At 40.3% G+C, this 25424-nt stretch overlaps 1 protein-coding gene across 2 annotated transcripts; it reads left to right on the forward strand.

Moving 5' to 3' along the window:
- The first annotated feature begins 3429 nt into the window (after nt 1-3429).
- LOC116059812 (syntaxin-12-like) lies at nt 3430-24982 on the forward strand. Of its 2 annotated transcripts, XM_036006312.1 has the most exons (11): nt 3430-3717; nt 7530-7688; nt 8204-8273; nt 8400-8499; nt 18137-18274; nt 18450-18493; nt 21116-21221; nt 21317-21389; nt 21478-21560; nt 24106-24247; nt 24282-24982. In XM_036006312.1, exons 2-10 carry the CDS (start codon nt 7589-7591, stop codon nt 24196-24198), a joined length of 807 nt encoding a protein of 268 aa, XP_035862205.1. In that variant the 5' UTR covers nt 3430-3717; nt 7530-7588; the 3' UTR covers nt 24199-24247; nt 24282-24982. The 2 variants fall into 2 exon arrangements, with proteins under 2 accessions (XP_035862205.1, XP_035862206.1); XM_036006313.1 differs by having other exon boundaries at nt 7531-7688; nt 24106-24982.
- The last annotated feature ends 442 nt before the right edge of the window (nt 24983-25424 follow it).

Genomic DNA, 25424 nt, shown 5'->3' on the forward strand with positions numbered 1-25424 from the left:
GTAGTTTTACAGCATGAGCAATACAATTTTTCCTCAATTTTAAAAGTGAGACTGAAGTAGGGGTGTCACAATTCTCAAAATTCACAATACAATCTGAATTTTAATTGGAACATTTTTGGAAAGGTGCTATAGAAATAAAACGTTACTTAATTACTTCCTTACTTAGCCTACTTACTTATGTATAGTAACAACAAAATGAGAATCCAAACACAAAATACTGCAAGTTAAGATAGGGAATAAAATATAACAAAATAAAATATAAAATAAAGTAATTTATATTAGACAGTAACTTCTCTTTTTTGATACAGTAAACAGATTTGCAATGAAAGCAAAAAGTATATCACAACTTGTACAGTGAAGATCTTGTTCACTGAAAGTAGTGCAAGTACTACAATATTGAGTGTCTGTATATTAGGCACTTCTAGAACAATACAGTAGTCCAACTGCAAAAGGCCAAAGAACAAAGAAAACAAAATGAAAAGCACATGACAGTACACTAAAAAATATTGTGAAACCGCAATATCAGACATCAACATTTAATGTGTGCCACCTGTGCACTCTGAACTGGCTTATATTCTCTACAATTGGTCTGATCACCTCAATAGAAACGGGTGTACAATTTAGAGTCGCTGTGTGTGAACGATGACAACTGTGTAGTTCTGTTTAACGTTTGCTGCCCGTGTTAACCATTTTGCAACACAAGTGCGTCACAGTGTGAAATGTGTTTTAGCGAGTGAGAATGTGTTTAGAGTTTTGCAAGAGGAGTGATTGATTCGACAAATGGGTTTAGGCCACTGAGCATTTGGTTCAGAGAATGGGGTTTAGTGTTTATATTTATTTTATAAGTTAAATAAAGTAATGTATAGAGGTGAAAACTGTAAAACAGTGATTATATAAACTGTGAACTTGCACTTGTATAACTTATTGTCTCAGCTACATTTTGCCAAGTGCCACTCAGCTTTGTTGACAGTTTTTGAAGCTTAAAGGTATAATCTGTAATGCCATCCAATAGCGACCTCTAGTGGATAGAGCCTTGCTATTGCTCTTTGTTTAGCTTTTTGCTATGGTCTTTTGACGTGTGGGTTGAAGTTTAGTAACTACATAAATTATACAGTGCATTCTCCAGACTTCTCATGGTAGAGCCTGTGGTACTTCTGGGACCACATCTAGAAATGTTGTGTGATTTGAATTGAGTGTAAGTTTGTATGAGTAACTTTCCTGCCAATTCCCAGTTACTAACAGTTACTCTATAGTGCTATTATCAGGTTATTAGCATCAACAGTAGACTGCAATTTTGACATGCAACTTATACTTGAATTTAAATTTGTTTTAACAATATATTTTATGCATGCACGGGAAACGGCTTAAATCACTTGAATGTTCTGATTTCTTTCCAGACATCCACCTACTTATATATGGAATGCCATTTGATTCAATATTAAATAAGTAAATAAATACATAAATAAATAAATAAATATGCCTATGAAATACATCCTAAAATAAATAAATGATGCAATAAATATATAAATAAATGTAAATATAAATATCTAAATGAGTCAATATAGTTCAATAAATAAATAGGTTAAATAAATAAGTCCACATTTATTTATTTCAGGGGGCTTTTATTTCATAATGTCACATTTATTTATTTGCCTCTATTTATTTCCATTTATTTTCAAATGTCAGGATGTATTTCATAGGTATATTTATTTATTTATGTATTTATTAATTAGTTTAATTAATATTGAATCAAATAGCATTCCATACTTACAACCTTCACAACTCCCTTGTTGCTTGCCTACTCCTACATTTTCTACATGGCTCAAGACCGTTTTGAAAGAAACTTAACTTGTAAGTTACTGCTGACAATGACGCTGAGGAAGACCTGTCAGTCGCAACACGTTGATCCCTTTAAATGCATATTGCCATGTAAAATAAAGGCATTTTAAATGTTGTCACAAACCCCAGTGGGCCTTGGATTGTTTTTGAAGGAGACTTGAATTTGAGACCAGACTCTACCAATTCAATGAGCCCTTCACAAGATGGAATTGGCACAGTATAAGTATACAAATAAGTGCAATAAGCACCTGAAGTATCCAAAGAGCACCTGTATGTGATCACCACAAAACTTTTTTTTCTTTGTTTTCATGCAATGTCAGTGACGTCAGTCAGCTGTTGATGTATGCAGCACAGGATGGGTACTGCTCTGTAGTCACAGTACCTGCTCTCCCTTTGGAAGACATTCCTATTTGATGCTACTGTTTATCTGCCCACATTAGGTTGAACCCTCATGTCTGGCTAGTCTAGGCCAAGATGGATGAAATTATTCACAATTGGTGCTATTATTTCATTTGAGACTCGGTTCTTCTTTAATAGTCTCTCCCTTCTCTCATTTGCGTCTCATATTCTCTCTGCTTGGATTTTTTTCTTCGATCAATCTGGTGGGCCTCTCTATGGTCAACTTAGAATGATTATCTGAATGAGCCTACAGCTGCAACATTTTTTTCTTTATCTGAAAAAAAAAGCTTGAGAATACCGTGAGCAGAAGACTCTCAGGTGAAATCCATAGTCGGCCACCTACATTTTTGTTAAATGTTCTGCAGACTGTACTTTCTATGTAAACTGTGTAAAAAGTAAAGAGAACTGTGAAAAAGTTTAGAAATGTAAAAGAAAGTAAATAGGCTACATATTATTCAATAGAGCAATAGAAGGCTGAACCAAACATGCATATTTTGTTACAATGAGTTGTTACAAATAATTATTTTATTATTATTTAGTTTCGGATTTTATTTACTTTTTTATTCTTTCTTTTTACTGTCAAGCCCTTATAGTTATTATATCATACAAGGGAGCATTTTAATTAATTAACTAAAGACAAATGTATCTAAAGTATCTCAAATCAATATGACGTAACTTATTTGTTAACTTATAAGTACTGAGTGTGAGTGTGTATATGAAAGTGAATATTGTTTTAGAGGCTGGACAAGCAAATTTCGTTGTATGGTTCTACTGCATAATGACAATTAAAGTCTATTCTATAAGTAAAAATCATACTAAACACAGGCCAACATTGCCTAAACATCTGAATGTACAGTAGAACAACAATAATCAGAGCTCAAAATAATTGCAACAATCAAAGATCACCAATCACAAAAATATAAAAAATATATATTTTATATAATAATTTTATATATAAAAAGAATAAATCTTATGTAGGCCTATGGGTTAGAAGAATTTGACTCCTGTCCCCAACATTTCTGCATTGAAGCCCTGCTGGTAATTGCAATTATAGTTCTTTTGACTTTTTTTTCTGCTGTCACATGCACGACTGCACGCTGCTGCATTTACGATTATTATTAGAGTCAGTGTGAAAGTCATGGGACAGGCACGGGATTATTCCAAGAGATAGGCCTACTGGCCCATCACACTGCGTCAACGTAGAATATCATTGATTGGACATTTGAGGTTCTTGTAGATTAAATGTATGCTTTATCGGACGTTTTTTTGCTAGCAGTAATTATCACATGAAGTTGAACTATACCTCACGCAAAATTTGTGTTGACCACTATTTGCTATTGACAGTGAATGCAGCGTCAACATAACGTCGGATTAGTGCTTTGAACGTGTGACGTCGCAGACGGGCTCTGATGTAGACTAGAAATACTTATCTGAGGCATTTGGAGCAACAGACACTGTCAGCGTCAGCTTCACTGCAAAGTAAGAGAATAACTGTGGACATTGCTAACATTAGTAGGCTATTAACCGACAGGGATATAGTTTAACCTGCTATATAAAACACTAGAACCCGAATCTAGGCTGAAATTGATGCACGAGACACACTGCGACATGTTATTAACGATGAATAACGACTGTGGATATAAGGGTTATCCAGTTTTAAAATGTTATCTAGCCTACGTTACAGTAGTTTTTGTGACTAAGTACCCCAAAGAAAGGCGGTTTAAACCTTGTATTAGTACGCAGTAGATGTATTTTATTTTCAGAATTGCCTGTAATAAGGTTAATCCACGTGATGACTTGGGTTTAGCTCACGCCTGCCTCTGTTTTTCTGTTTGTTTTTTTGTGCGAGCCTCTTTTATTGAAAGATAACTGTACAGGCAAGGGCCTACGTCGTTCTCTTACTGTGAAAAAGACGGAGAGAAGGGCAGTGACACCTGCCGTTATAACGTTTGTTGTTTTTTGGCTCTGTACCATCATATTAGATGAATGAATAAATGGAAAAAAATTACATTTACATGTTGGTTACATTTAGGGTCATTATAGGCTCAGTAGAAGTCGATAAGAGTTATAAAATAAAACAAATATAAAGTTGTCTCTCGTGAGCTCGATGGTGTTTTAAGCCCCCAACGTCTCCTTCCAGGCAGCGCTGCGACCGTTGACATCAAGGCACCTAACCATAACCATAACCATAACCATTGCCTAATCCTAGTGCCTTCCAGGCAGCGCTGCCTGGATGCGTTGGGGGCTTAAAACACAGATAAACCTCTCCTGAATGGAAGTTTTTCACCAAATGTTGAACATTTAAAGGGGAACTATGCAGTTTATTTTAGCTTAATTTACCTTAACTGAACAGCTTCGGAGTCATTGGAATGGTTATATGACTTTTTTCGAGTTGAATGGTGGTCGTCTCGCTTCCCCCTAGCGCCTGTGAGCGGAAAAACCACCCTTGCAACTTTGTCCCCTTTGTCGTCAGGAAGTATCGCGTGATATCAGGTCTCGCAACGTAACAAATTGCTTCACGGCATTGCACCAAGCCCCCAGGAAGAGCGCCGAGTCTAAAAGCCACCATGGGTTTAGCGGATAACGGTGGTACTGCACCCCATGGCCCAGAAAGCCTTTTCACATAGACTTTGCATGGCGAAAGAAACGTCTATATTTCAGCGGATAATTTGTTTCTGGGTATATCAACTTACCAGCCCGAACACTGAAAGGGTCCTTGTTTAAAACGTTACGTTTTTAACATTTTTAACATTCACTAGAAGCGAATCCAGAATTATTAAATTTGACATGATGAACGCGCATAGTGGACGCGAGCAGAGCCGCGGGACTGCGCCCGCCCGCTCACATGACTGTTCTCCCGAGCTCATGTAGCTAGCTGTAATAATGGATATAGCTAATGGTTGTAGTTCACCATGTGTTCTATTAATACGTCCATGGTATTATCTTATGAAGTCATGATACATTCCAGGGATGTATGTAGCTGCTGTAAAGCCTGTTAGCTACGTGGATGTAACGTCATTAGCGTTTCCCAAACTGGCGGGCTATCGGCTAGCTAGCTAGTTGCTAACATCAGGGGTAGCTAGCATGGCTGTATTAAGATCTATACATAGCTAGCTATATGCCTACATAACGTTACTACAGACATAGAGATTACATCGCCTTGGTTCTCTTATAATACATCCGAGGGCTGTATGCTGTAAAGCTTGTAACGTGGATGAGAGCTGAAGCCATGGATGAGCTCTGTTCACGAAACTGCAGGCTAACAGCTAGCTAGTAGCACAACATAATTATTAAATCTCATAGTTGTCTAGCTAAATACATCTATCGTTTATTTAGCTAAGCATGTAAACGATAGGGAACAACGAAAACAATGTTTAACGTTAGTGAATATTTTAGACAATGAAAACGGCGAGTTCATGAGTTCGCCAGTAAGAGACACGACAGAGAAGCTCATGAACACGCATGTTGCTACCTGTTGCTACGACAACGCAAACAAATTGTTGCTAGTGCGCATGCCCATCGTGAGCCAACCAGCGTTATGGGCCAACAATGCGGAAGAGCCGAGCTCCATGTTTGCTTTATGCGCTTTTGAGCACTCTCATTGGAACGTACGGGGCTTCCCGCCGAACACTGTATCCAGTTCTCTTAATACATCCATGCATTGCACCAAGGGGGTAATCTTCTCCTCGGACCGCGAACCTCCCATAGACTGTATATAAGAATGGACCAACAGATCCCGTGTCTCTGGACGGAGACCAGTGAAGGCCTTTAGAAGCACTTTTCCGGTGAGCGCTGAGCGTTACTGCGCAGCCTCCAACTGAGAGAGACGACGTAAATGTGCCGTGAGCAACGTGTCTGAAAGTTGGAAGTCTTCTGGTAGCTGTGCCAAGAGAAATCTCAATCATTCCCAATCTTTCAGAGACAGAGAGTGTAGGTATATGTAAGGAGATAACATGGACACAGGCTAATTATTGCTAACTAAAATGCTAGTTAACATTAGTAATTCAACTTAAACAGCTAATGTAAGTCTAAACTGCCTGCGAGCTTCTCCTGTACTATACGGTAATTCCTCTACTATGCGACAGTAAGTCGCGTGGTTATGACACAGTTGTTCAGATTCGAGCTCTGAAGCGAAGCTTACCCCCTTGGAACCTCCTATGGCGCCATTTTGATGCTACCAAGCCATCACCTGCCGTTAGCATCCCATTGACTGCCATTCATTTTGGCGCCACTTTGACAGAGAATAACTTTACATCTGAAGCGTTTAAAGACTTTATTTGTCCATTGTTTATTTCTAAAGAAACACGACAATGTATAAAAGGCTCCATTACCTTGTACCTCACGTTATAGCTCCGTAGCAGACGTTTTTGTAAAAATAGGCTAACGATTGTATCATAACCACGCTACTTACTGTCGCATAGTAGAGGAATTACCGTATAGTACAGGAGAAGCTCGCAGGCAGTTTCGTCTCACATTAGCTGTTTAAGTGTAATTACTAATGTTAACTAGCATTTTAGTTAGCAATAATTAGCCTGTGTCTATATTATCTCCTTACATATACCTACGCTCTCCGTCTCTGCAAGATTGGGAATGATTGAGATTTCTCTTGGCACAGCTACCAGAAGACTTCCAACTTTCAGACACGTTGCTCACGGCGCATTTACGTCGTCTCTCTCAGTTGGAGGCTGCGCAGTAACGCTCAGCCATCACCGGAAAAGTGCTTCTAACGGCCTTCACTGGTCTCCGTCCAGAGACACAGGATCTGTTGGTCCACTCTTATATACAGTCTATGCATTGCACACATACACGCCCCCATCCAGGAACCAGCTAACAAGGTAGCGATGGAGTTTTTCACACTATCGTCACTTCGAAAAAGAAGCAGAAAGCTAGGAAAGCATGTTGGAGGAACAGAGAAAGAGGAAACGGCAGACTGACCGAGCGAGGAGTCAGACATGAGTAAACATAGGAGCTGCCAAATAGCTATTCCCAAGCTGTAGGGGGAGCTCTATAGAGAAACCTGCGAGCAAAAAGCCAGAAAACAGCTAAGAAATGGCCAAAACTGCATAGCCCCCCTTTAAGATTTATAACAAGATGTTATAGGCTCGTGACTACGTATTTATGCTTTTTTTTTATCTCTGTGAAATATGATCCACTGATATTGTTGAGGCGAGACTACATAACACTATAAATAGTTGAAACTATTTCAATACAAGAACTGAAATTCATTGAAATAGAAAAATAATTTGATGCGACCAAATGTGCACTATTCTCTTCATTGCAACTGTGTTTAGTTTGTGTTCCTCAGAGTGTGTTCCTTAGCTGTGTGACGGGCTGGTGGTCTACAGCCAGGATGTCCTATATGAGCGCCGACAGCAGCTGGTCCCAGCCAAGGGACTTTGGCAGCCTTATCCAGACATGCAGCTCCAACATCCAGAAGATCAGTCAAAACTGTGAGTGCCTACTGTGTCACAAACAGCAGAAAACGACCTGTTTACAGGGTTTCCGCGGGGTCTTAAAAAGTCTTAAATTCGCTGAAGTATCGTGTTCTAGGTCTTAAATAATTAAAACGTCAATGTAACGCTTATTTTAATGCTCATTGAAATGTTCCCGCAGCGCTTTATAATGTTTCTGTGGTGTTGTAGTTCTTTCTGTCACTAGTCCAATTATAATTTGCTGATTTACGTCTACAAATGAGACCAACATGCAACTTATTTTGCAGCCAATCTAGACACCGGTCCTATAATGCCAAGGAGGAAATCGGGGAATTGACATCTGACTTTTTTGTTGATGCTATAGGTCTTAAATTTCGTTCATAATGGTGTTAAAAATGTCTTTAAAAGTCTTTAATTTAACTTGGTGAAACCTGTAGAAACCCTGGTTAAGACAAGATCAATAGTTAACACCTTTACGCATGAATTACTTCTCCAAAAGAGCTGCATGTTAAGTGGTTCTATTTTCCCCGCAGCTGGTCAGATCAAAAATCTCCTCCAGCAGCTGGGGACGAGGCAGAAAACCTCAGAGCTCCAGGACAGGCTGTAAGTACAGTACTGGCCTGGGATGATTAGTGTCCCAGGTAATCTCACATATTGTCATTATTTGAGCAAGCATGTGAGAAGTTGAACGTTTACGTGGATCTTAGCAGTGTTTGTGTTCCCCTGCAGCCAACAGCTCCAGCACTACACCAACCAGCTGGCTAAAGAAACCAACAGACACCTGAAGGAGTTGGGGTCACTGCCCCCACCGCTGTCTCCATCAGAACAGGTCAGTCTATAGACAATCCCTCCTCATTCCCAACTCGTCAAATACTGACGCTTGGTCAGTGGATCTCAGCGTAGGATACCGACGCGAAAATCACCCTGTAGCGTCTGTATGGAACGCACCGGGAAGAGCAGCAGCTCGATGGGGCGCGGTGCTGTAAGATGACGTAGCATTAAGAGCGACAACGGTAGCCAGTAGTATGAAAGAGCGAAAATCCGCGTGAGGAGTTGGGGGTGATGGATGGGTCAAACAACACAGGACTTTCACCCAGGAGACTGGGGTTTGTGTCCCGTTCTTGTCCCACTTGTCGCCGAAAAGTACATTTTGTAACCCCACCCACGATCATTTCCTGAACCTAACTGTCCCGTTCTTGTGCTGCATGTCAGTTAAACGTAAGTGCCGACCCAGCACTTTAAAAAGGGATGCCAGGAGTCCCGACCCAGCGCGTCTAAAAATGACGCTAAAGGAGACTTTTTGCGTCAGTAACAAACGCCAAAGGCACCTGACCAAGCATCGCCCTTTGATACGCTGCGAGTGAGAATGCGTTGCTATACTGTAGATGCTTTTATCACCAACCACAAAGGCAAATTGTGATTCTGATGCTGTTGCATTATGATTTTTCCTTCATTGGAATCAAAGTAAGGTAGTGTTCATAGGCTCAGAGGCCGATATAGCTTAAATACAGCATGGTTAGCTTATTCCGTGGTCAGATCAGTGTTTTGGAGGCGATGCATCTGTCATTAAAACCAGAACCATAGTCAGCTTCAGGATGGAAGGGAGGGAGAAAAGAAAGAGAGAGAGAGACATTTCATTAGGCCATCGCAGCCCAGTTGTTGAGAGTTATTAATATGACACCTAATCCATGCACAATAATTACATATAGGCATACCAAACAACACATGACACATTAACGCCACCCAGCACCAATGTCCAAATCAATCATGCAGTCATGTTAAGCCCAGACGAGTTGAAACTTGCAACTACTTGCAATACGCTGGCAGGGCTCAACGCTAACTTTTTAAAGTGGTTGCCGGCTTGGCAACCAGGCATCAGTTTTTGGTTGCCGAAATTGACAATGCGGTTGCCATGTTTTAAACTGCCTATATTTGGAGCATTTCATTTCTTATGTTACTATACCACACATTTTAATAATGAAACAATGAGAGAAGGGCTTGCAATATAATTTCCAATCCCTCTCAGATAGGGGTGCAGCGGATCACAAAACTCACGGTTCGGATCACTGTTTTGAGTCACGGATCGGATCCATTTTTGGATCAGCACAAAAAAGGAGGGGAATTTAAATGATTATTAAAAAATGTAATAACAATAACTTTTAACAGTAATTACTCCTTTAACCAGTACATTGCTGTTAAACAACAAAAACAGATGAGAAAAGGGTATTTTACAATAACATTGAATGCACCACGAGGTCCACCAGTTTTACATGAACGCAACCTTGATTCAGACAATAGTTAATTTGTGTAGGACGCAGAAAAGATGGTGTGTTATGGTTGGCTATAATATAATTAGTAGAGGTGGGTTGTCAATCTAGATTTTAAAATGTCAACTGATTCCACAGATGAGGTAGCCAGCTGAACTTAGCCCCGCCCACAACATTTGAGGTTGGGAAGTTCGGTCTGGACTTGATCCGCTGTGGAGCAGCTATGCTCGAACCAGAGCTGTTCGGACCAATCAGATTGTCAGGGCGGGCTTTATACGATGATGGACAGATGATCAACAGTAACATAATCAACTGAATTCGTTTATAACAAAGGTGGCTGCCGCTGGAGAATTGAGATGTGTAGATTCCGCCATCGCGTCTGTTATAAAAGATATCGACAGCGCATTGGTTTTAAAAGAGGAACAGAGAACGCGATCACGTATGTATACACATTGGCACACCCGCCCGCACGACACGGAAACTGCAGCCTCCGCCTTTGCTCTGTCGAAAGCCCGCCTTTGACTTGCAGTATCTGTGACAGCTGTCTCCGTTGCTCTGATTGGTTGTAGGTCTATCCAATTGAGTGCAGAGTCATTTTCTTTCCTGGTTCGGTTGAAACACGCCCCGTAATCACAGCTCAATGGAGCAGTATCAGACTCATATTCTGACTAGAATATGAGTATGACGATGTCAGGCTACAGATGAGGGGCTCGGTAGGAGAATGCATTTAGTCCATAACATGTGAGGAAATAGTGAAAAATGCCCATCACAAGGTGAGGTCCTCAAATGACTTGTTTTGTCATACCAACAGTCCAGAACCCAAACACATTCAGTAAACTCATCATCATATTAGGGATAATCACATATCTGTGACAGCTTCTGTGAAAGCATATTTGTGTTGCTGTATATTGATATTTTGAATTTCAATATTTGGGTTGCTGTGTATTTGCGCCGTATGACTCTGCTGAAGAGAAAGACCAGAGGTCAGCTGCAGCTGTTGATACTGTGAGATACTAATACTTCTACTACTAATAATGAATACAATTTAGGGCAAGCCTTATGCGAGCAAGAAAGCTATTAAACAGGTAACGGGTGTACAGCGCTGGAGTCTCATGCAAAAAGTGAGAAACATCCAACTGTGCTGTGAAGGGTCTCCAGCAAACAACAGCCATCAGCCAGTTCTGCTGAGTATCTGGTGGTGGCTCCAGCCCTGGCCCCAGAACTACCTCCACACTGCCTAGGCGAGACCAAGACAGCAGCTCCGCAACTGCCGTAAATGACCTCCGTGTCGCTTTTGGATCAGAGCCAACAGAGTGGAGGTGCTCCGGGTTGGGTACCGAAACCCGGTGCCAATATGATTCTACCGAGCCGAATAGCGACGCGGATTTCGTTGTCCCATTACAGTGCCACTTAAATGACTGCGCTGCTCTCTGGTGCTCTGAAACGGACATCAGAGGCAACCGAAGCATCGCTGCATGTAACGCTAGGTAACATATATTACACTTCGCAGCAGATCGCAGTTAGCCAGTAGCTGCTTAAATACGGTTAAAGGCATACTATGTAACTTATCCCCAATGATATTGTAGTGTTGATTATTGGTGCTTTCACAAAATATTTACACAATGAGATTTTTGATAAATCATCATCAGTAATGTGGATATAATGACTATGTGGGTTAAGGCAAATAATAGAACAGTTACAACAGTCTGGTAAGTTCAGAAAAGTACATCACTTTACTGAAATGCAGCCTTTAAAACCAGGAAAAGACAACACTTGTTATATTACAATATCCAAAATCTAAGACGATATCTAGTCTCATATCACGATATCGATATAATATCGATATATTGCCCAGCTCTATTTCCAGATATCTGATGTTTTTTTTTGTTTTTTATGTTGTGATATAGGTCTTAAATGTCATACATAATGGCCTAAAAAAGCTGTTAAAAAGTCTTAAAATTGATGTGGAGATACCTGCAGAAACCCTGCACACAGAGAAATCATGTTATCAGATATCTCTGTACAGGCTGACTGACAGCTGTCTGCTCTGAGCACATTCACCTCTCTCTCTCTCTCTCTCTCTCTCTCTCTCTCTCTCTCTCTCACAAAATAGTAAAATAAAAAAGTAAAATAGTTTCATGATTTGGTCATCATGATATGATAAAAGTATGCTAGGAGCACACTCTCATACACATTAAATATTATCAGAAAAGCTGATTTCTGGCACAGCAAAGCGCTTCAGCGGGCGGGCAGTTCTTGTGTGTACTTTGAAATAGAATCCTGCCATCGCCTCTGTTGATAACGATATTGTGGCGGTATTGTAGGGTTGAGGGTACTTTCACAAAATATTTACACTAATCATCAGTAATGTGGATATAATGACAAATAATGGAACAGCTGGAACAGTTTGGTAAGTTCGGAAAATGACATCCCTTTACTGTAATGCAGGCTTTCAAACCAGGAAACACTTGTCATATTACGATATTCAAAATGTATCTAGCATCATGCTGCGTTCCAGACACAATTTTTAAGCCTGTAAGTTACGACTTCAAGTCACGACTCACGACTTGGTCCAGGCAAAGTCACGAGCTGGCTAGCTAAACATTGTGCCGTTGGCAGGGTTCAGGTTAGGCTACCTAACGTTAACTAGCGGCTACCTAACGTTGACGTTAGCTAGCGCTAGCTGATACTAGCGATTTCTAGTCGGTGACATATTTTGGGCTTCATTTAATAAACATAACACACTTGTACGTGTGTTGTTTTGATTACAATGTGCGGAATTACTTTACATTGCCTATTTATGTCTATTTATTTCTATTTCTCACCGTTAATGCCCGGCGTCTGTACAGCATCAACAGGGGTCGCCCTTGTTGTTTATGTGTGTGTGACGTCAAAACTGTAACTGGGAGTACAATGATCTGGTACGAGTTAACGGGTAGTAAGTTAAGGGTTTGACTGCCGTTCCAGGGCACTTTCACGGGTAGAAGGTTACGGGTTGCCTGGAATGCAGCATCATATAACAATATCGATATAATATCATGTATTGTCCAGCCCTAGTGGGGAGCTCAAGAAATGTAAGCTCTGGTGGGTTGTGTCACCTGAGGGTCGTTAGTCACATGAGGGTCATTGAGTCACATGGGAGTCTTAGAGAGTCGTAGGGAGTCATGTTTTCATCCTGCTCCAGCCTCTTTCCTAGTTTTTGCAGCACTGTGCCCAGGGAATTACAGGTTTAATATGTGTCCATTTGCTTTAGTTTAGTTTATTAGTTTACACATATACAAATACTACAGATGAATATACACATAATCAATAAAATATGTGATGGAGAGATGCAAAAAACCCTCAGAGGGGCTTAATCTGGGCACTCTCCAATGCATAATCCAATTAAAATAGAAAGAAACTAAAATAGTAAAGAAAATAATATTTACTAAAATTACACACTATATCAAATCAACAGAATATATATGAAAGGTAAAATAATATTAGGAGTTACATGGGTTGTTTACAAGACATTCCACAGGGAGAACATTGCACAGACAAAAACAAACTTTTAACAGCTTTCTTAAATTGTACAAGCGTTAGCTTTGAAAAATCTGATGATAAAGCATTCCATAGCACTGAACCTCTGTCATTTAAACCAAACTGAAGTTGAGATGTCCAACAGATCGGAGGTTTGAGTTTGTAATTATTTCGAGTGGCATAATTATGAAGTTGGTAACAGTAAAAAAAAATAATTAATAGTTAATAGGCCAATAGTTAATTATACTGTAGAATGAAGGAGAATTTACTTGCGGTGGTGTGTGGCGCAGGATGTGACGGCGCTGCGCGTAACGGCTGGGTTCAGTAATAATGGGTTCAGTTATAAACTACTCAAACGAAGGTGAAAACAATGACTACACAACATTATCAGATCATTTAGAAAGCAAAAAAATATTTAGATTTTACACAAATTATACTGAAAGATGATATAGATGAAGATATTGCGACACTATGCAGCATCTGACCCAATTTCAGGGTAGTTATTAAGGCTGCATGATATGAGGAAAATATGCGATATGCCCTAACGTTGTTGACTATCGCGATAATGATGTCACTTGTGATAAATAAACTGATACTACAATGTAGCCTACCCAGTTCTGCATTTCTGCTGCTTTCAGTATTGTGCTAAAATACAACAAATTGCTCGTTAAATTTTAAACAAATGACAAAAGTGTAGCCATGTTGTGCTTTGTCAATTAAATCCTTTTTTTGTGTTTCTTTTTTTTGACCAAATGTTAACGGTTCAAACACCTGTAATACTGTACTATGATCCATACAGAAAGTTACATGTTATTATTAATCTCAACACTGTTCCCTCCTAACTCCTGTTACATCATATAAGACTAGGGCTATCTAAAGTTAATTCTTATTAATTTTGTTGGTTAGATCATTGTTCGTTTTTTGAAGTGTATTAATCTGTGATTTTGGGGTCCTAAATACTCTGTTCTGTACTGTACATGTCCTGTGGCACTCATTTAGATCTCACCTGAGCAGATTTCTGTCATTCAAACACTGAATGTGTAGTTTAAAACTTTAAAACAGTTTAATAAAATTAAGGGTTTTATTCAGGCTCGGGTCCACAAATACAGTTAATGGATACAGGCACGGAGAACTGAAGGCTCGGTTAGCAACCGTTAGCTCTGGGTAGCGGTTAGCTCCAGTCAGAGACGGTTTAGCTCCGGTTAGCTAGCTAGCTAGACTGCCGCGGAGAGGGGTAACAACCAGACTCTGAAAAATGACGTTCGGGGAGCTTTCACAGCAGCGTGGCCGCGATGTTTCTACGGTTTTATTAGTACAGTTAATCTCATTGCAAGACCATCAGCAGCATGCTACTACTAAGCTAACGATAGCCTCTCTGAGCTAGTGGTGGGCGGATCGATCCAAATATCGATAATATCGATACCAACGTTGGTATTGATATTGATCAATACCAGTGTAATGAGATTGATACTTTAGTTTTAGTTTCTCTCCAGCATGCACTGCTGCAATTTCATCAAAAAGGCGACCTGGCTTATCTGTGTCTGTGTAAGTGCAACAAAGTAAATTTATACAAGCATATGAAAATTCTGTCCTGGGTTTTAACTTAATAATAATCCAAAGGAAAAATCACAAAACCACTTAAATGTCATGAAAATTCATTCAGATTTAGCAATTTGATGATGCATCCACCTTAATTATTAAAAAGTATCGGTATTGTATCGGGATCGGCGATACTGGCCCTGTATTCACTTGGTATCGGATCGATACTAGAGCTGTAATCAGGCCTTAAAAGTTAGGCCCGACAGAATTCGGCCCGAGCCCGACAAGTACATTTTGATTGACAGCTTTTGAAAAGCCCGAACCCGTTTACAGCCTGACATTATGCGCATGCACACAGCTCTTTTGCCTTTTGTCAAGAATGAGTCATTTATAAACTGTTTAACATCTTTTATTCATGACTAACGTAGGCTATAGGCCACTTGGAAGTTGGAACAAAGAAATAAAATAAGTCCTCTGTAACATCGTAACATCTCAGCACTCTAAATAGGCCTAGGCATACACTTACTCACTTAGCCTATAAATAGGCCTATGGACCTATAAAAAGGAGTCTTTCTTAACAAATTAAATTAATATAAATTCTAAATTAAGATGGCTATAAAGAAATTAAGATAAAGGCTCCGCGGGATTTGCTTCGCCACTTCTATCCACAATCCGGCCTCAGCGCGATGGGGAACAGTAGCTGAAATTTAATAAAAGAATAATGCCAACATTAGCCTACATTATGCATTTAAGACTATATTTAGTTATAATTTGAAAAACCTTTACTCACCAAGTTTAGGCTACATGTTTTTGTGGAGGAAAAGTATTGAATCCACTGTAGATGGCTTCAGCGCGGTCCTGTGCTCACTGATGGTGCGTCCAGCAGTACTGAACACCCTTTCACTGCTGCTGCTACTGGCCGGGATGCATAGTACTGATCTGGCTAGTTTTGCAAGTTTTGGGTAGGATGGTTTGTTGGTCTTCCACCAGCCAAGAACATCCATTTCATTTTCCATGACAGCCGTTTCAATGTAGCGAGTGACCTCATCATCTTCCCCGTCAGCTTGCCTCACATATTTTCCCACTCCGCAAAATTCGCCCTTTTTGCCGGAGGAGTGTGTTTGACTGCACCTGCAGCCATGGCTTGCAGAAGAGTGCGGGCATGAGCATGTACGGCATTCCTGTCTGAGTGTGACAACATTCTCAGCTGGTTAAATTTTGGCCAGAGGAATGTTGCGATCTTGTGGAGGTCCTGTATTATCACTTTACGCGCGAGCCGGTCTCCGTGCCGTTTACGCACGACACCTTGCGGAGGGGAGTCCAGGGGATTGGGCTGACAGTGGCATTTCAGTTTCTCACACCAGAGACACACACTATTAAGTGTTGGATACATGTCTCCCTCAAGTTCCCGCTGTGCTTCATAGAACGGCTTCAGAAAGTATATCAAAAAGCCCAGTGTGTCCGGTGCTACTTTTTCAATGCGCGCGCTCTCCCCTTGTGCCTCCAGCTTTTCATGGAGCTTGTGATAAATGGCCTGTATAGAAGTCAGTGTGAGGTACACCGTACTGAACCGAGTGTCTCCCATTTGCAGCAATGTTGTTGACAGACAATCCCGACTGTTTAACGTACCTCACTAATGATTTAGCAGCAGAAATGTTATCTCCTATGTCCGGAGCACCGTCGGCTTTGGATAACTCGGCAGTGTCGAGTCCATGGCGTAGTACTGTATTAATGACATGGTCAATGCAGTCCAATCTCTGGTATGGCCGCAAAGCTACACATACCATTATGCTGAGAGAGGAAGCGTCAAGGCCAAACTTTGTCAACAGTAGTTTCAGTATCTCCTGTCTGATATTTTCTCCCGTCTTTGCCTCTTCCAAAGGGAACATTGTAGTTGTCAGGGTTTTATTCACCAGTTCCATATCCTCACTTATGAAATGGCATGTGATTTTGTTGATGCATGTGATGATAGTTTTCCGATAATCCTCTGTCCACATGTCTGTGGTCATTGCGACTGTGCCATCCTTCAACAAAGTGTTAAGTTTCTGTACTTTTCTTCTGCCATGTCAGTGCACCTCTTCGCAATTGTCACATGGCGGGGAATAACAGAGTTTATGGGAACCCTCCCATACGCAGCTCCGACATTAATTAGTTCTTGCGCCAGCTCTTCAAACCCCTCGCCATTTACGACATTGAAAGGCCTAATGTCTTTACAGCAAAAGCTGACACACTTCTCCGTCACCGTTTGTTTCACCTTTGCAGGGATGGGTTTTGATGCTGTAACAAACGATGTGATTGTAGGTTGATCCTGGGCACTGGCAGGTGTTGAACAGCTTCGATCAACATGCTTTATCGGCGACGAATTCCCCGTCGTTTTGCTGTCGTACTTTAACAGAATGTCGCATCTTTTGCATTTCACTTAACCCACTGGCTCATTATTCTCATTATGCACGTGGTCAAAAGTTTTCCAAACCGATGTAAGATGTAATCGCCAGAGGCCAGCCTCCGTTTTCACTTCCTCAACATCCATTTTTCGCGCTAATCGAAACTTATCACCTGACCTCTCATTTACCGCGCGTGCAACCCGGAGCGCAAGCCCGAGCCTGTGTAAAATTATAGAAATTAAAACCGAACTCGACCCGTCGGGTCCCGTCAGGTTCAGGCAAAGATCTTCAGCTCTAATCGATACCAAATATTGCAGTATCGCACAGCACTACTCTGAGCAAGTGCAACGTTGACGCTGTCATGCACGTGGCACGAGGGGGAGGGGCTGGAGGCAGCTGGTCTGTGTGCGCTGTAAAAAAAAAATACACCGTTGTTTGGAAAGAAAATTGAATTTGGATTGTATCTACCTGGGCGGGTCTCAATTTACCTGGGCGGTGCGCCCAAGTAGAACCTACGTATGTATGGGAAACACAGAAGTATCTTGTTTAGAGGTCTGTATACAAATAAAGCAATCTGTAGTTGAATGACTTAATAAACAGTGAGGATGCCCGATCTTAAAAACAGAAGTTGAGAAGAATGATTTCTATGCGCACAGAAAATTATTCGTAATGCCCTTTTCTATTTGGGTGTCTGCGACATTCAACATTCAAGAAACATTTAAATGGTTTTTATTCTCTCCTGTCTTCTTTCCTCCAGAGGCAGCAAAAGCTGCAGAAGGAGCGTCTGATGAGCGATTTCTCCGCAGCCCTCAACAACTTCCAGGTGGTGCAGCGGAGGGCCGCTGAGAAAGAGAAGGAGTCAGTGGCCAGAGTTAGAGCTGGATCCAGAGTCATGGTGATTACCAGGCTTTTCATTGGGCGAGGGCTGTAGAGCCTTTACAACCAATAACATTTCTATTAAACACATAGTGATTCATTCAATTACTTCTAATATTATTGCACACCTGATGGAAAAGTGATGTAAGTAGAGAGCTGATGTTGATTGAACTTTTTTGTGTCATTGTCTACAGGGAGATGGTGGCAATGTGAATGAACAGCTGGTTACATTCGAAAAGTAAGTTTCTTCAGAGTGTTTTTTGAAATATGATACCTTCAGGCCATTCTCTATCCGCCATTCTGTTCTTTACGCAATTTGGTGTGAAAAAGCCACAGTAAGGCCAAAGTATGTTCCTCTTTTGTTGGGATGGACCCCACCAAACAACCACATGGACCGTTGCTGGTATATTTTCTGTGTATCCAAAAATAAAATGTCACATTACACTGAGACATTTCCAGTAGACCAATACATTGGCTCTGCCAATATTATCAGCTTTTAGACTGTTGTAGAAATATAAGCTATATACTGGCCAACCTAAGTGATGATAAATGCCAGTACAGAAAGCCAACGATATGTTTGAGGTCATTTAGTAACAGTGTGTCCATTACATAGTCTGTCCACCAGAGAGCACTGACACCATATACTACTATAACTATAAAATGCCAGAACTGTATATGTCTCAGTTGCCATGTTTTATTAACCAAATTTAAGATCTCTTTTTAAACTGAACTTTAAATGGAGGATTTTAAACTGTTAAATATTCATTAGTAACAACAAATGTATTTAAAAAAACAACAACAGTATTGCTCAGGCTCTAATTTCTAGCACCAACCATTGCAGAATTAACCTGTTAGTGGGCTTCAGGGCAAAGCTTTGCTGTTGGGCCCCTATTGATCCCCCAACTCTCTGTGTATGGTATGGTATGGTATGGTATGGTATAGTATGGTATGGTATGGTATGGTATGGTATGGTATAGTATGGTATGGTATGGTATGGTATGGTATGATACAGTAAAGTTCGCACCTTGTCTCGCCCAAACTCCCATAAAGCGCCCTACATGTGGCAGCTTTGTCATTTGGCATGTACAACCTGTACTCTTACTGTATGCTGGAAAAAAACTACCTGGCTTCAGGATTGATTGATTGATTGAATCTTAATACGTACTTTCACAGGTAAACAGTAAAAGTCAGGTTAAGGTGTGTTATTATATTACTAATTACTTGTTAAAAATTAATGTAGTCACTAACCTAATCAAGTATCACAATATTAAAGTAACGTAACAATACTTGCTGTTGCTTTTGGATTATCTCAATACTAAATATGCAATAAAGACGAGAAAAAAAGAAATAAAATATCAATACACACTTGTGTAGTCTGTCGGACAACAGTACAGTGTAACCTAAGAAAAGAAAATGGGCAAACAAAGATTTTTAGCACCAAAATGTGTACTCTGCTCAGTGTCTCTTTTAGAGAAAAACGTAATTTAGCCAATTTTAGGCTGTATGACAAAACATACAATTCGCAACATAAACATACCTGGACCTTATCACAGGTCAAAAGGACATAAAGTAATTGGCCGTCTTCTGTCTTACCAACAATTTGGTGTGACTTTCAAAACAAGTCTAAACAATCTGGAGGGAGTCCAATAGAAGCGATGCATCATCTTGAACTGAATGAGGCACACCCTCACATTGCGTGACATAGTTTTAATATTCCTACAGATTCTGTTCCAATCCTCATCATCCAGTTCATACTCAGATCCCTTTACCATGTCTTTTTAAGGACTGTCCAGGCTCCATTCCCCAGGTTCTGCATAAGCATAGAATAATACCCAGAAGCCTCATGGCCTTTTCCATATTTTATCAACACCTTATCTAAACATTCTGGTGCCTTCGGGGCTGAAGAACTGGATCCAAAAGTCCCCACTAACAGATGGCAAAGTTGCAAATATCTGAAGAATTGAGACCTAGGGATTCCAAATTGCTGTACCACATCCTCAAAGGATTTCAATATGCCACAGAGATACTGATCCCCCAAAATTCCCTTTTCCAACCAATATTTCCAAAAAAGGGGACATCTACCAATGCATAGTCTATATTGACGACGTGTTGGCATTTTAAACTGGTGGATTTATGAGGACTATGTTAACTGCTCCTCAGATCTTTGCAGGGTAAACCCAGACAGCTAGCTAGACTATCTGTCCAATCTGAGTTTTCTGTTGCACGACTAAAACAACCTTTGAACGTACACATGTTCCACCAAAACAAGTTCCTTCCTGAGACTATTTTGCAGAGGCACCATTGCTCCGTCCGGCGCCTAGTGGCGCCCAAGACGATTGTGATTGGTTTAAAGAAATGCCAATTAACCAGAGCACGTTTTTCTCCCATCCCGGAATGCTGTGTGGACTAGTCAGACCCTCCTCCGCAGCGCTGTGAAGAAAGTCTGGGAATGCCAGACTAACCAATACATAACTTTGGATTTTGCCAAATACTTGATGAGATAGTTATTGAGATATCTATAGTAAAGGGCTTTTAATGTGAAAGGTAAGAGCAGAAGGGGGGAAGATGTTTTGTCGGCTTGGTTCAGGCTACGGAGCCTCTGTGTTATTATTTTATTACCCTCGTAAGTATAGGAACAACTCATAACCCTCGGCTACAGTATGTCATTCTCATTCTCATTTTTAAATGTATTTTAAAACTGCTATCCTGCTTATTTTACTAAAACTAAAACAACTGATTGCGTCTTTTCTTCTGTTACTTTAACAGAGTAGAGTTACTTTTTTGTGTGTGTTTTTGTTTTACTTTAACCTTGGCCTTTTAAATGTTAAAGTATAAAAGTTGGAACTGTTTGATTGTGTAGGGAAGATGAGTGGGGCCAGAGCCAGACTCAGACTGAGGAGCCCACCATCACAGAGGAGGACCTGGATATCATCAGGGAGAGAGAGACTAACATCAAACAGCTGGAGGTACCAACCCCATCCCACAGAAGCAGGGACACTGTAACACACTGTCAAGTTAAGTTCTGTCCACGAGTTCACTCTCCTGCTCCTGTCCTCTCCAGGCCAACATTATGGATGTGAACCAGATCTTCAAGGACCTGGCTATGATGATCCACGATCAAGGAGAGATGATTGGTAAGTCCCAAGAAACTTAAGGTTAACATTGAGTTGATCCTTTACACGTCATTTAGATGTGAGAGTGCATGTGTGTTCTGATTAACAGACACCATTGAGGCCAATGTGGAGAGTGCTGAGGTTCATGTAGACAGAGGGGCCGTCCAGCTGCAGAAGGCAGCCCATTACAAGGTAAGATAGAAGGGCTGTGCAAAATAATGGAAACACTAACATGAGAATACATTTGCAAAGCCAGCTAAAGATGCAAGTCATAATATAATAAAGAATCCACAATATTTTCAAGCATGTTATAGAAAAAGTCTGGCAATATTCTACATTCCATGAAAATGCCAACAATGAGTTGATACTAACAAGTATTGTGTCAGTTAAAGCCTCATATATCTTATTTCTCTGTGCCATAGAGCTCGTCATGTTTCCATCAACGTATTTTTAAGCGCATTTTGAAGTATCGCATTATAAAATGTTGATAGAAACGACAAAATTCGGAAAAACTTCCTCAAATTTGGAAAAAAAGTTTTTACGCTTGAGGTGGTTTTTGCCTTTTTCGAAAAAGAGTTAACGCGCAAAATGGGAGATGGAAACAGCTTTGCCGCGTAAGTTGTGACGCAGCGAACATGTAACTCACATGACTATAGTCCCGGTATCTATCGGATGGGTGAAGGATTGGGATACGGGTCCCATCCAGTGTGCCGTACGCTTGTGGCACAAGGTGCGTAGTGGAGTTGCGGTGCACTATCGCCTGTGCCTCAGCCACGTCGGGTAAATTGACGAATTGGTTCTACAGCTTTAACGGTTGTCTCGCTGACACCAAATGTCTCTGCCACAACCCTGTATTCTGCACAGGTGGCCAACTTGTACAATGCTACCTCTCTCCATTTAGCCAAAGAACTTAGCTTCTAAACTCTTTGAATTAGCAAGCCGGTTTGCAATCTACAACCATTCGTAACTTCAACTTGTGACATGTAGTTTATTCGCTCTAAACCAGTTGATGGAAACGCTTCTAACTCAAATTCAAATTCTAGCTTAAAATTCGCTTGACAATTAGATGAAAACGTGTGTTGTCCAAGAACTCTTAACTGATGTGCTGGGTGACGTGTTCCTTCATTACTATGAACACACACACTGTAGTTTATTTTGACTCAATTCCACATACACCATCCTGCTATGGGAAAGACTCACTAGAGCACCAAATGTGAATTCATCCGTCACTGAAAATAGTCCCCAACAAATGCACTTTCATACTGTTTATGTAACGTTTTATAGAAACTACAGGGTCCAGCTGTTTAAGGAAATTACGTAGCCTTTTTAAAAAAATAACATTGCCAATTTCAACATGCTTTTCATTTACTTATTTGGTAAAAAAGTTAAGTGTTTGCAAATTTTATGCTAGCTCACCCAATAAGAGCATTCGCCCCATGTTGGTTGAGTCCTGCAGCGGTGGGGGTTCGAATCCCACCTGCTGCCCTTTGCTGCATGTCATCCCCCATCTCTCTCCCCCTTTCATGTCTTTCCACTGTCTCTACACAATAAAGGGAAAAGCCCCCAAACAAAATAATCTTTAAAAAAAAAAGAATGCAGCTTTGTTATTGTTATTCAAAAATGGACACATTATAGACCAAGGCCATCAACATAAATTGAAGCGTAGGCTCAACCATCAACCTTTTTTTAAACAACCTTAGCCTATAACATGTCTGTTCTTAGTGGACATATTCACATGGTGTTTTAAATACAATGAAAGGAATATGGCTGGATTTTAAATGAAAAGGAAAAGTGCGACTGTAACCTACACACACACACTGTACACTGTTTTCCAAGCAACACTGTTCTGTTTATTCTATTTTCATTTTCCACTGCAAGAAAAATACTAAAGATGTTCCGATACCGATACCAGTATCGCTATCGGCTCCGATACTGCCTAAAACACTGGTATCGGTATCGGGAAGTACTGGAGTTTATGCACCGATCCAATACCACGTAATAAAGCCCTAAAGAAAATCTACGTTAAAGTAGTTTATTTATATTCTTTTTCCGTTATAATGGACTGTCAAACTGCATAATAAAAGAAAGTTCTGTGGCGTTCATTGTTTGTGTTTGTTCATGTTTAACCTGAGCCAGGCTGACAACAAAGATAAATAATATCACATCCATACAGGGATAGTAGTATACACTAAAACATATATTTTATTAAACATAATAAAATATATGACACACTGGTATCGGATCGGTACTCGGTATCGGCCGATACGCAAGTTCAAGGTATCAGAATCAGTATCGGGAAGCAAAAAATGGTATCGGACCATCTCTAAAAAATACTGTTTTGTTTATGGGATTAACTGTGTTGCTGAAATGTCAGGGAATATTATAGTGCTGCTCAAGTAACGTTACTTTAATCATATGCCGAAACCTCACGTCCTCCACGACTGCATAGCTTTCACTATAAACTCGCCCTAATGCTAAAGTTATGAATCGATATGGAAAAGGCTGTAAACGCTGCGGGGGGAAGGAGTTGCTCTTTCCTACCCGACTCTCTTCTCCTTCATAATTTCATACTGTAGAATAACATCAGCCTTATTGATTCATGTGGTATATGAGGATTAATACGTTCAATATGATATCCTGTCCTCAGCCAGTGCTACACCACTGTCATGTAAAACGCTGATAAGATTTAGTTCCTTTTTTGTCTGTTAACTCTGACATGATACTTTGTTGTGTGCAGAGGAAGTCCCGTAAGAGGATGTGCATGCTGGCCATGGTGCTGTCGCTGGTGCTCATCATCCTCATCATCATCATCTGGCAAGCCCTCAAATAAGAAAAGCACACCTTCACATGACATCCAGCATGTATGTATGTGTGTGTGTGTAGGTGTAGGTGTGTGTGTTTGTGTGGGTGTTGGTGTGAGAGAGAGAGAGAGAGACAGAGAGAGAGAGAGAGAGAAAATGCAAAATTTGACTTTCCTTTACTCAGTTACTGTGCTTAACTGAATGTGGATTGTACTGTATTTATTTGGGGGTAAATGGTGGGAACATGAATATGTTTTGGGTTTTTAAAGGCTAACAACATAACAGATCTGCCAATATTTTGTGTTCATAATCAAGATTTTTTTATTTCTTTAGTCTAAAATTGACAAGTATTCAGCATTTCTGCTTGTAGTTTGGGACATTAAAACTCCACTGAGACAATGTATGACTACTGCTACCACTACTGCTACTAATAACACTAACTTATGAATGTTTGGATGATTGTGTGTGTGTGTGTGTGTGTGTGTGTGCTGGTTAGGGTTGCATTAGTCCGAGTATGATAAATAAACCCTACATTCCAATGCAGAAAAAGTACAATTTTCTTCAATGTAACCTTTGTCACTTCTTTAGGACTGTCTCATCAAATGCAATCTTGCACAATTTTATATACAGTAAGTAACCCTGTCTTGTTTAAATATGAAGTGTGTTCCTGATATAAAGAGTGTCTTACCTATAAGAATGTTAAAAGACAAATATCACCTATCAGATCAGAATGTCTGTCCTTAGTAAACTGTTTGTTTCACTGGATCTGCCCACCTGAAAGAGAATTTAATACAGTTCCACCTGATAAAGTGCTGCAGGTGTCATGTCTCGTTTTTTCCACCAGAGGCGAGCTAAGCATGTTGAGAGTCGGCAGGATCTGTTCAACAGAGGCACCAGCTCACCTGAGATTAGAAATGACCAGTACTGGAAGAAGTTCTCCAAGCCATCATCTTCTTTAGTACATGTAGCAGTACTATAGCAGAAATATAGCAAGTAAGTAAATAAGTCAGTAAAGTTTATTTCTTGAGCACATTTAAAGATAGCTTAAGCTGACCAAAGTGCTGTACAAAGAAGCACCAAGATGTAAAACCTGATAAAAACATTGAAATATACAGCTTAGACTTGTACTCCCATAAAAGTACAGAATTTTTACCATCAAAATCTACCAAGTATCAAAGTATCAGAAGTCAAGCTCCCATATTTAGTGATTCGTAAACCTGTACAAAGTGTAATTTGTTGTGGATTGTATGCACCA

Source organism: Sander lucioperca, chromosome 10 (genome assembly GCF_008315115.2).
Source record: "Sander lucioperca isolate FBNREF2018 chromosome 10, SLUC_FBN_1.2, whole genome shotgun sequence".
In the NCBI taxonomy this organism is placed as follows: domain Eukaryota; kingdom Metazoa; phylum Chordata; class Actinopteri; order Perciformes; family Percidae; genus Sander; species Sander lucioperca.

Coding starts and splice junctions, on each gene's coding strand:
- LOC116059812 (XM_036006312.1), top strand. CDS start 7,589: ATGTCCTATATGAGCGCCGACAGCAGCTGGTCCCAGCCAAGGGACTTT. Junction 18,494..21,115: donor CAGCTGGTTACATTCGAAAA/GTAAGTTTCTTC, acceptor TTGATTGTGTAG/GGAAGATGAGTGGGGCCAGA. Junction 21,390..21,477: donor CGATCAAGGAGAGATGATTG/GTAAGTCCCAAG, acceptor TCTGATTAACAG/ACACCATTGAGGCCAATGTG.